The following is an 18,197-nucleotide window of genomic DNA, read 5'->3' on the forward strand; positions in this document are numbered from 1 at the left end:
TTATTGCAGTTTTGTGAACTACCTTACTTAGAAATCTGCAGTAAGTTAGTTTTTAGCAGACTTGGCTGGACATATTTAAAGCATCATCTGGTGATTATGTATTAATAAAGCTGGTCAAAAAGGGGAGGGGAACTTGATTTTTTCCAAAATTTTCACTTTTGTTTTTCAAAATTTGAAAAATGTTGACCAGCAACATATATTAGCATAAGATAACACCGTTGAGCTGAATGTAGTTTTCTCCTAAAAGAAGCTGAAAATATTATCGTCTGCCTTACAGGAATAGATAATCTCTATGAGAGGGCTCTTCACATCCGCAAACTCCTCCTGACTTTACCCAGGTCTGTCCTTATAGTGATGAGATACCTATTTGCCTTCCTTAACCAGTAAGTACCTTAAGGTTCCTGTCAAAATGCTGCATCTTCATCCCACTTCCACTGCTGGTGTCAAAATTTCCTTTGTCTTCTTCATAGTCTGCATGAAATTTACATTTTAGCTTCATTTAACACAGAAGAAGGTATTTTAATTGGCAATGAAAACAGAAGGAAAAGGTCCATTTTCGTACAAACTGAAGTTACTTTTCTTCTTAACTGACCACAAGGTTATGGTAAGACTGATAAAAGTGTTGCCTTGAACGCAGGGACTGCGACTAGAGCTGAAGCTGTAAAACAAAACAACAAATAAAAGACATCCACATTAAAAATAACTTGCATAATTTAGACGTGAACTTTTTCAGCTACACTCCTATCTTAAGCTGATTTTAACTTTCTGATTAGAAAAAATGCAACATACTCAAACAGCCAAATCACCTGCGAGCTGGCGGTTTGATGCTGTGTTGGAGCAAGATCCAAATTTCCTCACTGGTGCTCTTGCCCAAAATAATCATGGTGCTACAGGTGCTCAGGAACCCCACCTCTTTCCCTTCATACTGAAACACTGATATGAGACAGTTGGGGAGGTGGGGGTATCAGAAACTGGCCCATTCTGAGGGGAAAAACTGGGCCAGAGGAAAGGGTAGTGTGGGGAAAAAACATTATTTTACCTGTGTCCCTTTTCTGTTTTTTCCTAGTCCTGGTATTTTCACTGTGATATGCTTTCTTTGATCAGTGTTCTGCCCTATTTCTGGCTCTTTCTGTTTCTGTACTGCCTGCCTCCTGGGACTTCTGTTCTGCTGCTCCTTAAACCCTCCCTTCCTTCAGCACTGTAATGTGTGTTTTGGGTTGAGCTTCCACTATATCTTCCAGGATGCGAATGATAAACTGTGTTATTAAATGTTAATATATTAAATCTACGGGTTTCGTTGTTAGGTTTAAATTGTGTGTGCACATACTGTATATTTGTTGAGGCTAACCTCCATTGTACTTGTCACCAAATAAGTGATTTTCTAAACACACACACACAGTCTTTAAATATAAGGATTTGGGCCTAGTTATTTTTTCCACCTGAAAAACCCCAGCTGTATCTCTTGAGAATGGCTACAATAAGTGTGTGACAACAAGCGGTGCATGTAAGACTGCTTTTTATTTCCTGGCCTCAATCACCTAACATGGATCAGGATTATAAAAGGTAATACATATTATATGGTCTGGGTCAGTATTCATTGACCTCAGCTGTCACTAATCCACAATCATTGCTGCTCTTTGGTAGTCTCATTCTCCTCACTTAATTTTACATTCACCCTAGTAAAATCCCAATCCTCCAGTCTCCACTTTACCTCCCATTCCCCAGCAGCAATGGACCTACTACCAGCACTAGATGATGATATGCTTACTAAGGGTGCATCTACACTTGAGCTGGAGGTGGAATTTCCAGCTCAGGTAGACTGACGTAGTGTGCTAAAAATGGCAGTGTAGCCATAGCTGCATGGGCTAGCCATCTCACATACAATCCCATCAAAGCTCTAGGTACATACTTGGGACAGCTAGCCCCTCCCACCACCCAATCTGCTGTGGCTATGCTATTTTTAGTACACTAGCTCGATCAAAGCTAGGGCAGGTGTGTCTATCCGAGCTGGAATTTACACGTCCAGCTCTAGTGTAGATATAGCCTTAGTGATTGAGAAAGCAGGCCCTTAGTTAGCATATTCCTCCTTTGCCCATATTTGCTCCAAAATTGAGTGGATCTACTGGGGCTGCACAAAAAACACTTTGCTGAAATAAGAAGTCTCTTGTACTATATTCCACCAACTGTGTTATGGAGAACAGAGAGGCAACAGCATGTAGCCTTTCATATTTCATAAATCAATTATAACCACCTATGTAGCATAGTTCATGAATAATCAAGTGACTAAATCTCCTTTGTAATTTGTAGAACAAGATTTATGATATCTCAGAGTAGCACAGAGTACATTAACAAAATATGACACAAAAAAGGATAGCATGACTGATTTTACAAGCAGGTTTTGCGGGATTGGAGGGGATCATTTAGAATTCTTGACTCTTTTCAGTTTGTGTTGATGTCACAATGCTGTTGCTATGCAGCAAATGTTTTCTCTAGAAAGTATAGTTTAAAGCCTTTTAAGCTGGTGTATTTAAAGATGGGCAAACATAGCAGCTGCATCTCTAATCCTGCAGGGTGCCAAGCAGTACTGAATCATTGGGAGTTACAGGACTTCAGGCCTTGTGGGTCTGGGTCCTGAGTCCTTAAAAATGACTAATCTGGGGAGCTGTAAGCCTCAATCCTCAGCTACTGCTGAAGAGTGCACAGTTCAACTTGCAGGGGGAAAGGTGGTGTGTGTAAAGGTAGCCTTTGTAATTCTGGGCCAGGTATCCATCAGGCTGGTCCTCTAGCATGGTGGTTCTCACCCAGGGGTACACATACCCCTGAGGGTACGCTCAGGTCTTCTGGGGGTAGATCAACTCATCTAGATATTTGCAACAGGCTACATAAAAAGCACTAGCGAAGTCAGTACTAACTAAAATTTCATACCGACAATGACTTGTTAGTACTGCTGTATACACTGAAATATAAGTACAATATTTATATTGCAATTGATTTATTTTATAATTCTATGGTAAAAATGAGAAAGTAAGCAATTTTTCAGTAATAATGTGCTGAGACATTTCTGTATTTGTATGTCTGATTTTGTAAGCAGGTAGTTTTTAAGTGAGGTGAAACTTGGGGTACACAAGACAAATCAGACTCCTGAAAGGGGCACAGTAGTCTAGAAAGGTTGAGAGCCACTGCTCTAACATAACTTACAAGCAGTAGCTCCGAGGGGACGACATGGAATCCAAGGTTCAGCAAGATGTAGGAAAGCCCCAGCCACACTCTGAAAAATCGGCCTCCGATAGAAACAGACAGGTGGAGTGGCATAGCAGCAAACCAGAGGATCCCTCTGTGACCATCTTGTGGCCAGCTATGCTCTGTTTCCGATATTGGAAATTTTGTTATATACATGGCTTCATAGTAAAGCGGGGAGGTTCCTTCCCTCAGAAAGCCCTTAGCTCTATCTCACCGATGGTTGTTTGCATTTTTTTATTTTTTAAACTTAGAACAGTGTCTTTACTGTAGATCACACAGAGTCCCTTAGTAAAGTTTTCCATGGCTAAAAAATGATTAATTCAAATTCATCTCCCCCTCCCCCAGTATCTGTCTGTTCTAAATTCTCCCAGTGTTGTATATTGCCAGACAATAGAAGAACAATTTCATTTGTTTTGCTGTGTTGTACAGGACTAAGTGTCAAAAAGGGTGGGGAACATTGCATTGTGCTGACAATTTAAGGTTGTTCTGTGCTAGTTTTCAGAATTAGGATAGTCACAGAGGAAAAGTCTTTCTTTTTCTTGATTCTTTTTCCAAAGCCTTTCTCAGTACAGTGATGAGAACATGATGGATCCTTATAACTTGGCCATATGTTTTGGCCCAACACTGATGCCTGTTCCAGACATACAAGACCAGGTGTCATGTCAAGCTCATGTGAATGAAATAATCAAAACGATCATCATCCATCATGAGGCTATTTTCCCAGATGCTAAAGAGCTAGATGGCCCTGTTTATGAAAAATGTATGGCTGGAGATGACTACTGGTAAGTCAGAATATTATCTTTCTGTCTTCATACCAAAATGCTAGGACTCCATTTTACATGAATGACTCCCATGATATAAGAGGTTCTGCATAAATAAAAGAAATATGAAAATAAAAAAAATTCTAATGCATGGAAGGTTCACAAGAAAGTGGTACTGTGAAACACGTGGGGCAAATATAACCATGATGATTGCCAGGGTTTCCTAACTAGAAAACTTCAATGGAGTTAATTTAGGATTCTGAGAACTATCATATACGTGACCATCAAGTGGTTGACAGAGGTCTACATGTACAATTGGGAGTTTGTGGCCAGATGGCGTAGTCCCAGTCTTGCATTTGTTGAAGGGTTCCATAAAGAATGTCAGTTCATAATGGTTTCACCATTAGCCCAGACTTATATACACTAAATTCAGTACTGCTAGAAGGGAAATATCTAGTTACCCTCTTATCCATTTAAATAAATGGAAATGATATCTGAAGGGAAGATGTATTAATCCCTGTAACAATTATGATTTTATACCACAGTCTGAGGATTACATTGCTTCTGACTTTAACTAATATATATATATATATATATAGGGCTGTCGATTAATCACAGTTAACTCACACGATTAACTCAAATTAATCACAATTTTAAAAATGTATTGTGATTAATCGCAGTTTTAGTCACACTGTTAAACAATAGAATACCAATTGAAATTTATTAAATATTTTGGATGTTTTTCTACATTCTCAAATATATTGATTTCAGTTACAACACAGATTACAAAGTGTACAGTGCTCACTTAATATTATTTTTGATTACAAATATTTGCACTGTAAAAATGATAAATAAGATAGTATTTTTCAATTCACCTCATAGAAGTATTGTAGTGCAATCTCTATCACAAAAGTGCAACTTACTAAAGTAGATTTTTTTTTGGTTCTAACACCACCCAAAAACAAAACAGTGTAAAACTTTGGAGCCTACAAGTCCACTCAGTCCTACTTCTTGTTCAGCCAATCGCTAAGAGAAACAAGTTTGTTTACATTTACAGGAGATAATGCTGCCCTCTTTTTATTTACAATGTCACCAGAAAGTGAGAGGAGGCATTTGCATGGCACTTTTGTAGACGGCATTGCAAGGTATTTATGTGCCAGATATGCTAAACATTCATATGCTCCTTCATGCTTCGGCCACCATTCTAGAGGACATGCTTACATGCTGATGACGCTTGTTAAAAAAATAATGCATTAATTAAATTTGTGACTGAACTCCTTGGGGGAGAATTGTTTGTCCCCTGCTCTGTTTTACCCCTATTTTGCCATAGTTTTCATGTTATAGCAGTCTCAGATGATGACCCAGCATGTGTTGTTCGTTTTAAGAACATTTTCACCGCAGATTTGACAAAATGCAAAGAAGGTACCAATGTGAGATTTCTACAGATAGGTACAGCACTCAACCCAAGATTTAAGAATCTGAAGTCCTTTCCAAAATCTGAGAGGGACAAGGTGTGGACCCTGCTTTCAGAAGTCTTAAAAGAGCAACACACTGATGCGGAAACTACAGGACCCAAACTACCAAAAAAGAAAATCAAACTTCTCCTGCTGGCATCTGACTCAGATGATGAAAATGAACACGTGTTGGTCCGCACTGCTTTCGATTGTTATCAAGCAGAACATCAGCATGGATACGTCCTCTGGAATGGTGGCTGAAGCATGAAGGGACATATGAATCTTTAGTACATCTGGCACATAAATATCTTGCAACACGGCTACAACAGTGCAATGCGAACATCTGTTCTCACTTTCAGGTGACATTGTAAACAAGAAGTGAGCAGCATTATCTCCTGCAAATGTAAACAAACTTGTTTGTCTGAGCGATTGGCTGAACAAGTTGTAGTACTGAGTGGACTTGTAGGCGCTAGATTTTTACACTGTTTTGTTTTTGAATGCAGTTTTTTTTTGTACATAATTCTACATTTCATCTTTCATGACAAAGAGATTGCACTACAGTACTTGTATTAGGTGAATTGAAATACTATTTCTTTTGTTTTTTACAGTGCAAATATTTGTAATAAAAAATAATATAAAGTGAGCATTGTGCTTTGTATTCTGTGTTGTAATTGAAATCAATATATTTCAAAATGTAGAAAACATCCACAAATATTTAAATAAATGGTATTCTATTATTGTTTAAAAGCACGATTAATCGTGATTAATTTTTTTAATATTTGACAGTCTATACATACACACATTTTATATTTGCTATTTGTTTCATAAGAAAATTTAAGTGATATTTGCTATAGCAATAGATTACTCTTGTTAGCTTGGGGGGAGGGTTATGCCAAATATAGCATCCATTAAGCATGGCTTCATGTGCTAATTGCCTGTACCTGCTTAACTTTGTGTATTTCTGCAGTGATAGCCCTTATAGTGAACATGGTACACTAGAAGAAGTGGACCAGGATGCCAGTACAGAGCCCCACACCAGTGAAGATGGTACGTTCTTTATGTTACATCTTTAATCCTCTTTTAAATAAATTACATTTACAGGTTTTTCATGCAAGAAATACTCTCTTTTCCTCACTGTCTCTCAATTGAAACTAAATTACTTCTGGGAGGATGCTCTGCTGCTTACACCTCCATTTTTAATCTTCAATTTTTTGTTTGTTTTTCCACTCATGCATCTGTGTTTCACCAGCTGTTTCCTTGCACCTTTCCTGGCTTGCTCAGTTACAGGAAGGGCAAGTGGGAAACTACTTCAGTCAGCACAAATTACGTTCTGATGTAATGTTCCCTTTTTAAGTGGCCTTTTACCTTTTTTGCACAAGATAAGCTGATCCAAGCCATGTCTTTGAATATTTTAGCTTAGAGAATTGCATTCAATATGTTATATTTTGATATTTAAAAACACAACTTTCTAGAGGATTTAAGGACCCCCAAAACTATTAAACCAAAGCCATCACTATAATCTTGGCTCATGCTCACCCTTGCTGGACTACGCATCAGAGCTGGCAGTGAGGGCCCAATGGGATAAGCATCACCTATCAAATCTCCTCTTCTTTCTTTCAGCAACTTAAGACTTAGGCCTTGTCTAGATAGAGAAATATAATGGCATAGTTATTCCACTATAGCTATGACAATATATTTCCCCATATGGGCAAGCCCTTAGTGGCAGATGCCTCTTTCCCTTGTTTAGGTTAGCACAGTGGATAAAGCAGCTTGTGATAACAAGGAGGCAACCGATCAGGGGCCTGGGACCAAACAGGAAAGGGAAGGCAGATAGGGCCTGTAATCTGGTGGGGGAAAATAAAAAAGTAGTTGCAGGAGGATCTGTTCAAGGGGGCAAGGTAAGCAGCAGAGTGCAGGAAGGCCTCCTTCGCATTTTCAGAAGGAGCAGGGGAGGGAATTACAGCAGAAGAGCTTGTCTGGGGACAAAGTGGGGAAGAGTAAGAGGCCAAAATGGTATCATTGATTTTATTTAGGAGATCAGAAATATCCAAGTGTGGGGTCAAAAATAATAATTTCAAGGATTGGAAAAAGGGTCCTGTTGCCAGTCCCAGACCCACCATTTATTTTGAGCACCAGCCACAACTTGGTACTATGTGTCTCTGCCCGCCTCCCCTCATATACTAATTTATAAGACAGTTTCTCATGTTGCTAAAAAACAGACTATTTCAGACTCCTATGAAATGCTCAGGATTAAATGGATGACAGATCAGGAGGTGAAACACTTAATGATGGAGGATCCTTGAAGAAAAACTTGATTTTTCTGACATACATACAGAGGTGTAAATGATGGAAATTCAGATTCATAAATGTGCATTTCTGCAAAACTTTTCCCTGCACATGAGAATGAAACGGAGGGAAAAAACATGCAACAATCAAAAGTTGTTTTTAATCCCTTTGTACACAATTGTAAAATATTAAATGGCATCTGAAAAGCCTGGACAGGCAAATCTTGACCATCTGAAAGTAGTATGGTACTTCATTTGTGTCTTGATATCAATCCTGGATGCAATGACTGTAGTAAAGTTGTAACACAGCATTATTGATTGAGACAAAATTGACTCGAGTAACTCTCAAAGGATCAGAGGTAGCCAAGAAAGGATTACATTACTTGATCTAGTTTTGTTTATCAGGATGGCCAGCAATTAAATCCTAGCTTTTGCCATTCCTTTGTTTGCTACTTGTTGTGAATTGAATACAGAAAGTGGACAATCATGTTGTGGATGTGCATTTAAAGGGGGGAAAAGATAACACAAAGATTTGAACCTTGTGGTAATGCTTGGGCAAAGATGATGACAGCGTAGTTGGTGTGACTAGACCAGTGCATGAAGTGAGAGGCCTCCACTTAATCAGCTAGGTCTAATCAAGTTTTTCCACCAGTAAAAAAGTTTACCTTTAGATAAGCTATTTTTTATAATGAACGGTGGGTATTTTCATTGAACTGGTGCTGTTAACTGTCTTTTTGCACACACATTTGTGTGTTTGTCCCTTGAATAAAAGTGTTTGCAATACCATACGCTGTGATTGGTAACAATTTTACTTCGATCTTGAATCACAAGGCTCAGATAATTGATCTTTTGTGGGGGAACAGGAAAGCTTCCACTAAAGGAAATTTTTGAATTCAGTAGATTTATTGATTACTAGTTTGTCACACCAGGATCCTGATATACATGTGTAGGAGAGTAAGGTAATGTTGAACTGAGCTTGCTACTACTAACTGGACATATTGTACTTTTGCATTTCCTCTGTTAGGAGCTGGACAGAGCCTACTCTAAAAATGTAAATCTTTATTATATTGTAAATCTAGTTAGTTTTATACTGAAGGGATTTTTTTCTCTCAAACCCTCTAGTCCCATAACAATACTGGGCAATTGAAATGTAATCCAAAGGCTATAATTAAAAGCAAGAGGATTTATTTTTCTGTTTTGATTATTTTCATTATAAGAACTACTTGCTGTATAAGGTTAAATTACAAGTCTTTCTATACCTACAAGAAGTCAGTTTGTATATAATAACAAGGCTGAGCAACTGTGGGGGAAAGTAAAGGTTTATTCATGAAATTACAAAGCTAACATAATTTTTTTTTAAATAAGGCAAGTATATATAAAAGTGTAGGGATAAAATTAGCTTATCCTCTATCCTTTGAAGGTTTGGGGCATAAAATGATGAAGTATACAAAAGCTACATACATCCTTAACTGTAAACACGTGAGTCGTCACAGTGACTTTATTGGGGCTATTCACATGCTTCTCTGAATCCAGGTCATAGTGAAGAGTTTTTTGTAAAGGTAAAAAGCCTTCACTATAAGAATTTTTATTTACATTGTCTACTTAAAAGAAGAGCATTCCTGCTAAATAGCCTTTTCCCCTAAATCTGAAAACATGAACTTTTGCGCATTTCAAAGAGTTCACCTTGTGCCTCAGACATTCGCCTGAAAAATAACTCTTAGAAAAGAGTATAAGATTCAGGGGATACATCTTTATGCTTAATAAGCAGTTTTTGTGCAATTTTCTTCTGAAATTCTTTAACGTTGAAGATATTTTACTCTAGTTGGATGAATATAAAAGTTGACTAGATCTGTTTCCTAAGGAAATAAGAGAATTTCCTGAGGAAGTCTCAGACACATGGGTAATTCCTGATATAAAACACAAACATGCTAACATTTTTATTGCTGTTCATTGACCACTTATGATGCCTTACATTTATAAATCAAGAAAGTAGTTCTCACACAGATGGGGGTATTAAAAGACAAATAAGGCTGAGAGTTAGTGCTGTTGCGTCCCTGAATGGTCACCATTGCAGATATGACTACTCTAAAATAATTCATACTATGATCAACTTTTTGCCAAGTTCTGCTGTAATAGTAATTCACAGCCTTGTTTCCCTTTGTTGTTTTCCAGTGAGAGAACTGCCAGCGAACTTGAGGATAGATTGTTACTGTAAAGCCACAGCCCTTTGTTAAGATAGAAGAGAGCATAGGGATCAGGATGTCTTTTGCTTAAGACAAGCACAATGCATGTGAGAGAATTGGGGGAGCACAGAGCAGGGGCTGCTCTGATGCACCCAGTGAAAGGTACAGTGGACGTTCTCATTCTGCTGGCTCAGCTCCACTTGCCTCACTGGTGTGGGGTGTAGAGTGGCCAGGTGCCTGGTTTTTTACCAGAAAGTCCAGTTGAAAAGGGTACCTGACAGTTTCCTACCTATGTTGGGTGACTGCAGCTCCCAGTCCCCAGGTGAGTTCCTCCCAATTGGGGGGGTGAGGGGGAGGGAGAGGGAAGAGGAGTGAACTGGGGTGGGCCAGGGGCAGGGCCTCCGGGGGAAGAGACGGGATGGGGGAGGTTCCAGCACTCCTGCTGGAATATCTGGCTTTGGCAACCCTAGCACTGGGGTGGGATGGCATAGCCCCACCCTCATACTGCCACCTTTAGAGGAAGGCTAATGCTGTGGTTGGCTCTTAAAGTGCAGGGATAGAAATAGCGACTAGCCTTTGTGTTTCTTACATCTTTCCCCTTACCACCTGCTGAACCTGTACAGAGCTATTTACAGTGATTTTTACATGAAAGGCACCATAATGTGTCACTGAATGGCAGTCATAATATTAGCAGAATTTGAGGTCATAAGTACAAAACTGGGAACAGAATCCCTAGAGCTCTTCCCACAGTTCTTCAGCTTGTCCTAATATTTCTCCTTCTCCATCTTTGTCTGAATCACTAGAGATCATAGCTAGTGATATCTCAGATGTCATCATATATTTTTTGCCATAGTTAGCAAATGCCTCAAGGTAAAGGACAGAGCAGTATAATTATATTTCCCTCTGAGCTGTTTTAATTTTACTGTTAGACCCCATGGCTCAGTATCATGCAGAATTTCAGTTACAAATCATAGATTTGTAACTGTTGATTAGCTCTATTCCCTTTCCTTTAGTTGTGAAATGGCTCCCTCCCATTCTCAATAACCTTGACATTATAAATCTTTTGGCTTTTTTTATGTCCAAATGGAACTGTCAAGGTATTTTTATATTAATTGTCAATGTTCTACGTGTTAACAGGTGAATTAGTATTTGAAAAATAAAATCTGAGAACTGTCTGCTGCAGAAATGTGCTGTTCAAGTAAAGGGCACATTTTTGGTAATGAAAGTTCCTATCAGAATAAAAGATCAATTTATATGAGCTTAATACAAGAATTTCATTCAGGAAAGCAATTATGTCAGCTATAAACCACATTGTTCTGAGAGAAAAGAGTATGTTACATAGGAACACATAAATCGTATGTCTCAGAAGTCTCACTCACTGTCTGTAGATTAACAGTTCAAATAGCTGTTCCCAGTGCAGCAACTTCCCACAGATGTCTGAGAAAGCACGTCCGTCTATAATGAGGTACAGGAAAAGGAAGAATTCAACATTCCATAGGCCTGACTCTCTTCATACACTAGGTTTACATAGGTGTGGAGTTACTTACTTCTGATTTACTCTGGTGTGCGGTAAATGAGAAGAATCAAAGCCTGTATACTCAAGTCTTTAATATCAAACAGTCCATTGAACTTTTAATTGTAGTATGGCTCACCCAAAAAGGAATTGCCATATCTGATCAACACAGTGGTCCAATATCCTGCCTCAGAATGCTCAATACCAGATGCTTCAGAGCATAGGCGCCAACTCCATGGGTACTCCGGGGGTGGAGCACCCATAGAGAAAAATTAGTGGGTGCTGAGCACCCACCAGCAGCTCCCCGTGGCCCCACCCCCCTGCTCCAGCTCGCCGCCGCGTCCTGCTCCCCCTCCCTTCCAGCACTTGCACCACGAAACAGCTGTTTTGCAGGGCAGGGAGGGAGGGGGGAGGAGGGGGAACGCGGCGTGCTGGGGGAAGAGGCGGGACTGGGGTGGGGATTTGGGGAAGGGATCCAATAGGGGCAGGGAGGGGAGGGGAGGGAAGTTGGAGTGGGGACTTGGGAAAGGAGTTGGAATGGTTTTACAAAAGGTAGATTGTGCCAAACCAACCTGATCTCCTTCTTTGAGAAGGTAACAGATTTTTTAGACAAAGGAAACGCAGTGGATCTAATTTACCTCGATTTCAGTAAGGCATTTGATACGGTTCCACATGGGGAATGTAGTTAAATTGGAAAAGATGGGGATCAATATGAAAATTGAAAGGTGGATAAGGAACTGGTTAAAGGGAAGACTACAACGGGTCATACTGAAAGGTGAACTGTCAGGCTGGAAGGAGGTTACTAGTGGAGTTCCTCAGGGATTGGTTTGGGGACCAATCTTATTTAATCTTTTTATTACTGACCTTGGCACAAAAGTGAGAATGTGCTAATAAAGTTTGCAGATGACACAAAGCTGGCAGGTATTGCTAACACAGAGAAGGACCAGGATATCATACAGGAAGATCTGGATGACCTTGTAAACTGGAGTAATAGTAATAGGATGAAATTTAATAGTGAAAAGTGCAAGGTCATGCATTTAGGGATTAATAACAAGAATTTTGGTTATAAATTGGGGACACATCAGTTGGAAGTAACAGAGGAGGAGAAGGATCTTGGAGTATTGGTTGATCACAGGATGACTATGAGCCGCCAATGTGATATGGCTGTTAAAAAAGCTAATGCGGTTTTAGGATGCATCAGGCGAGGTATTTCCAGTAAAGATAAGGAGGTGTTAGTACCATTATACAAGGCACTGGTGAGACCTCATCTGGAATACTGTGTGCAGTTCTGGTTTCCCATGTTTAAGAAGGATGAATTCAAACTGGAACAGGTACAGAGAAGGGCTACTAGGATGATCCGAGGAATGGAAAACCTGTCTTATGAAAGGAGACTGAAAGAGCTTGGCTTTTTTAGCCTAACCAAAATAAGGCTGAGGGGAGATATGATTGCTCTTTATAAATATATCAGAGGGATAAATACCAGGGAGGGAGAGGAATTATTTAAGCTTAGTACCAATGTGGACACAAGAACAAATGGATATAAACTGGACACTAGGAAGTTTAGACTTGAAATTAGATGAAGGTTTCTAACCATTAGAGGAGTGAAGTTCTGGAACAGCCTTCCAAGGGGAGTAGTGGGGGCAAAAGACATATCTGGCTTCAAGACTAAGCTTGATACGTTTATGGAGTGGATGGTACGATGGGATAGCCTAATTTTGGCAATTAATTGATCTTTGATTATTAGCAGGTAAATATGCCCAATGGCCTGTGATGGGATGTTAGATGGGGTGGGATCTGAGTTACTACAGAGAATTCTTTCCTGGGTGTCTGGCTGGTGAGTCTTGCTCACATGCTCAGGGTTCAACTGATCGCCATATTTGGAGTCGGGAAGGAATTTTCCTCCAGGGAAGATTGGCAGAGGCCCTGGAGGTATTTTGCCTTCCTCTGCAGCATGGAGCACGGGTCACTTGCTGGAGGATTCTCTGCACCTTGAGGTCTTTAAACCACAATTTAAGGACTTCAATAACTCAGACATAGGTTAAGGGTTTGTTACAGGAGTGGGTGTGTGAGATTCTGTGGCCTGCATTGTGCAGGAGGTCAGACTAGATGACCATAATGGTCCCTTCTTACCTTAAGTCTATGAGTCTATGAATGGGGGCAGGGGCGGGGGCAGGGTGGGGCCAGAGAAAGTTGGCGCCTATGTTTCAGAGGAAGGTGAAAGGAAACCGTGAATACACAATTATGAAATAACCTGACTATGTTGAAGTTTATTCTTAACCCTCATCAATTAGAGATTGGCTTGTGCCCTCAAGTATGGGAGTTTATACCCCCCCCCTTTTTATTTAATCTTATATAATGTAACAGCATGTTCCTATTATTCATACAAGCATCTGGTCTAGCTATACTTATGAGCTAATCCTGCCTCAGTATTCGGCTGGGGGGGTGAGGGGGGAAGAGGAAATAGACTAGATAATCTTGAGGTCCAACCCTACATTTTTATGATTTGAGGAATATCTTTTTACAGTGAGCTCCAAAGGCTAACTTTGTGATATGTATAAAAATATTTCCTTTCTGATGTTAAATTGTTGCCTTTCAGTTTCATTGACTATCCCCTTGTATTATGATGCAGATAAACAGGAGTGTTTGATTTTCTTTCTCATAACTAATCATTAATTTGTATACCTTTATCATGTGTCTTCTTATTTGTCTCATCTTTAAACTATATAGTCCCAATCTTTTCAGTCTCTCTTCAAGTGGTGGAAGCCTTTCCATACCTATAATCATTTTGTCACATCTCTGGTCCTCTTTGCTTTCTGTTTATATACTTTTTTAGATAGGGTGTCTAAAACTGAACACAATATCCAGGTGAGAGCATGCCACTGATTTTATATCGTGCCATTGCAATTTTCACTAATATTTTCTAGCCTATTCTATATACATCTTACCATTTGGTTTGCTCAGTGTGCATTGGTGGTCAACAAAGCAGAAGTTTTCATTAAGCTAGCCAGTCTTTTTCCTGAATAAATACAGTTAATTTAGAAACTAGCAATGTGTATAAGTAATTGAAGTGATTCCTGCCAGTGTGCCTTACTTTGCATTTGTAACACTGAATTTCACTGCCATCGCCTCACCTAGTTGTGTGTAGGCCTCTCTGAAATTCTTCAATGTTTGCTGGTCTTGACTACTCTAAACAAGTTGTCATCTGAACTATTGCAAGTTTTTAACCTGATTGACTCAAGATGGCCAACTACAGGACAGTCCTCTACAGGTTGGGCAAGTTATTTGGAAATAGCTGCAAACTGTAACCTTAATAGGGCACAAGGATTATATTTCCACTTTGCAAGATGGAAGTTAATTTTAAAGACATTCCAGCACATAACATTAATGCATAATAAAGGGGCAGGAGTCTTCATTATAAACCAAGTTTTTCAGGGTATTACAATGAAGCAATTTAAATTTGCACCAAGCTAAGACATGATACGGCAGTCATCAGCCTAGCTGTTAATTTCTTTCTAAATTTTGGTTTAATTGTATAAGGTATTTTTCATTTTGGATGGCTTTATTTTTGAGCTACTCAAAGCAAACAAAATGTATAATTCGAAAACTGACATTTTGCGGGCATTAGTTCTTAATGCTTTGGTTGGTATTTTGATACTGAGATAGATTTAACCTGACAAATGTGATTTCACAAGCATTAGTTTTTCATAACTTTTAGAACAAACTAGACATTGCCAACATCGTACAATAAAATCGTAGCTGTTCCATCAAGGTCCAACTGACAAAGTAGCAGCTCCAAAGACATCAGTTAAGATTTTATACTCATTGGCCCCAATTCTGCAAATAGATATGCTAACAAGGGACCCTTGAGGCTGCACAGAGGCCCACTGATGTCAGTGGACTCCGCACAGGTGTTAGCAGAACCATGTCTACTTATAGGATAGGGGCCATTGTCACTATGAACTTTGATATATCAGGAAGTTTTGACGGGAGGGAGGTTTTAATTCTCATTTTCATCCTTAAAATGATCTCTATGAAGATAAGGTTTTTAAAATCCGTTCTTGTGGAGGGAGAAGCTTTACCACACACACTCACTCACTCTTTCTGCAGGGGCCAGTCAAAACTGCTGTAGCCTATGCCTGGCTGCTCACAGAATCCAACCCAGCAGCCAGTGATCACTGGGAGCAGAGGGACACCTACACTTTGTCCTCTTTCACCTAGCTATGGCCCCATACACTGGGGTGTAACAGAACTATCCTAGCAGCTCTATGCCATACAATGATTCCTCATACTCAGATGTACTCCTAAAGGAGTTGGATCTGTCAAGTGTTTGGTGGCTTTGCACAAACTGGAGCTTCAAAAGAAACCAGAGGAGGCCCAAGAACAGGTCCCTGTATTTTGTAAAATAGGAGGTTTACACTGGATCTGCACTCTTAGCACAGAAGTGACAGAAATGCTAATAGAGTTCTAAAGCTATTAAATTGACTCATCAGACTGCTCAGGCCTAGAGCCCTGCAAACCCGCGGATAGCCACGGACCATGTTTGCGGATCGGATGGGAATACAAATTTTGTATCCGCACAGGGCTCTACTCATGCCTAGTCTTGCTGAGGAAACCCCTATCTATTGATTCCTTTTTCACTGATGATTGTTGTGGCACATCTCTTTGGCTTGTTCACCTGATTTATCAGGCTCCCGGAGGTGTGGTTTTGTTTTTTTATTGCCTGTAACTATTCCCCACCCACCACATAACTTTTTATATTAGGAGACAAGAGCTCCGCCCACTTTCAAATGTTGAGCATTGAATGTATTGTGTGCTCTCTCTCATATTCTCTGTCTAGAGGTCTTTAAAGCAGCCCAGTTGCTTTATACTTGGGGCACACAGACATGTGGCCACTGCCTGAAGTATATCTTGGTTCAATATCTGACTTGTGTAAGCTTTGTTTGGATATGAATGCTGAGGGGTTACATTTTACAACATTGAAATAAACAGATAAGTCTATTCTGGAGTCTGAGATCTTACTTTTTCCCCCTAGAAGGTGAGCCTATAGAAGCGATAGCCAAGTTTGACTACATTGGAAGATCTGCACGAGAACTCTCCTTCAAAAAAGGAGCCTCCCTGCTTTTATATCATCGAGCATCTGAAGACTGGTGGGAAGGAAGGCATAATGGAATTGATGGCCTAGTACCTCACCAATATATAGTGGTGCAGGATATGTAAGCATGTCTAGTTATATAATATACTTGAGTGATTGCTCCTTGTTGGGAAGAAGCTTGTTGAACGAGCTAGTGGGGTATCTCCCAAATGTGAGAGGGCTTTGAAGACTTTGAAGGCTCATAAACACCTGGGAGATTTTGCCTCCAAACGGGCAAGAGGTGACATGAGTGAAGTCAATAAATAAATAGGTCATCAATGAGAGTTCAGCAGCTGGAGATGCAATTATATGTCTAGTTTTAATTCTATAAGAGGACAAAAACAGAAGAGCCATGATGCCTGCTGTCCTACATACCTCACTTCCTGGAAAGTGACTTCTCAATCTATATCTTCCTTTCAGGGATGATACCTTCTCAGATACGTTGAGCCAAAAAGCAGACAGTGAAGCCAGCAGTGGGCCAATAACGGAGGACAAGTCCTCATCCAAGGATATGAACTCCCCAACTGATCGTCATCCTGACATATATTTAGGAAGGTAAGGTTAACATAGCAACATTTCTGCATTGCTTTGCAGCCGTTAGATTGCTTCTGGGCTCATGCAGTGGCAGGATTGCTTCACACACACCTTGTTAAAAATGCTAACATCCTATGATTTCTACATTTGTGTAGGCAAAGAAAGAGATCAGAACCACCTCCTCTAAGACGCCCAGGCAGGACCAGTGATGGCCATTGCCCAGTACATCCACCACACACACTCACCAACTCATCAGTGGAGCTAGGTTCCCCCAACATGGCAAGTCATTGCAGTCCTCGAGCACTTCTTCACAATCGCAACCTCAACGCAGACAGCCCCGAAAGACGACGTAGACCTGGGCATGGCAGCCTCACCAACATTAGTAGGCATGATTCACTAAAGAAGACTGATAGTCCTCCAATTAGAAGATCTACATCATCTGGTCAATACCCAGGTTTCAATGACCATAAGCCACTGGACCCAGAATCAATAGCTCAGGTTGGTCTCTTTTCTTTGCCTCGGTGAGGAGCATAGTCAAATAGATGTAAATGAACATTTGACTTTCACAACACAGAGAGTTTATTTTTTTATTGAAAAGCTGTATCGGAAAAGTATCCCACTTAACTTTTTGCCATGAGAGCCTAGGACAGAGATGTGTTAAAGAATCATGGGAGAAAGGAGGGCAAATAGGAATAAAAGTTGCAACAGCATTACAGTGAAATAATTTTCAGTTGTACTGAAATGAAACTTTGTGCCACTCAGAACATAGGGATAATGTACAGTTACTGTTTCTCAGTTGTGTAAACCCGTGTGCTCTGATGGAAGTGGGATTAGCTTTCATAATTACTGTGCGATTATTTCTGAATCTTACAGTATGCAAATCTGTGCTCCAATTGGCTACTAATGTCCTCAGTCACTTGAAAACATAGGAATTAGCATTTCAGAGTCTGTTTTTTTAACATAGTTTTTGTATAAATGTAGAGATTTTTAACTCTTGTGCCTATGGAACATGCTAGGTAAAAGTGCAAATAAATCTGAATAAATAGACCGTGCCATCCGTAGGAGAGGCGGCTAGTCTTTCTCAGCAGCATAGAGG

General features: G+C 39.9%; 1 protein-coding gene across 4 annotated transcripts in view; it reads left to right on the forward strand.

Annotated features, from left to right (window-relative positions):
* SRGAP1 (SLIT-ROBO Rho GTPase activating protein 1) overlaps positions 1-18,197 on the forward strand; it is a 249,407-nt gene that overhangs the window by 224,708 nt on the left and 6,502 nt on the right. For 2 of the 4 annotated variants that reach the window (XM_008171465.4, XM_065568717.1), the window contains 6 exons: positions 278-383; positions 3,798-4,022; positions 6,423-6,502; positions 16,469-16,649; positions 16,988-17,122; positions 17,257-17,599. In XM_008171465.4, coding sequence (XP_008169687.1) covers positions 278-383; positions 3,798-4,022; positions 6,423-6,502; positions 16,469-16,649; positions 16,988-17,122; positions 17,257-17,599 — 1,070 coding nt within the window. The remainder of the gene's footprint in view (positions 1-277; positions 384-3,797; positions 4,023-6,422; positions 6,503-16,468; positions 16,650-16,987; positions 17,123-17,256; positions 17,600-18,197) is intronic. The other 2 variants (XM_008171466.4, XR_010592908.1) reach the window with 2 other exon arrangements.

Source organism: Chrysemys picta, chromosome 1 (genome assembly GCF_011386835.1).
Source record: "Chrysemys picta bellii isolate R12L10 chromosome 1, ASM1138683v2, whole genome shotgun sequence".
Classification (NCBI taxonomy): Eukaryota; Metazoa; Chordata; order Testudines; family Emydidae; genus Chrysemys; species Chrysemys picta.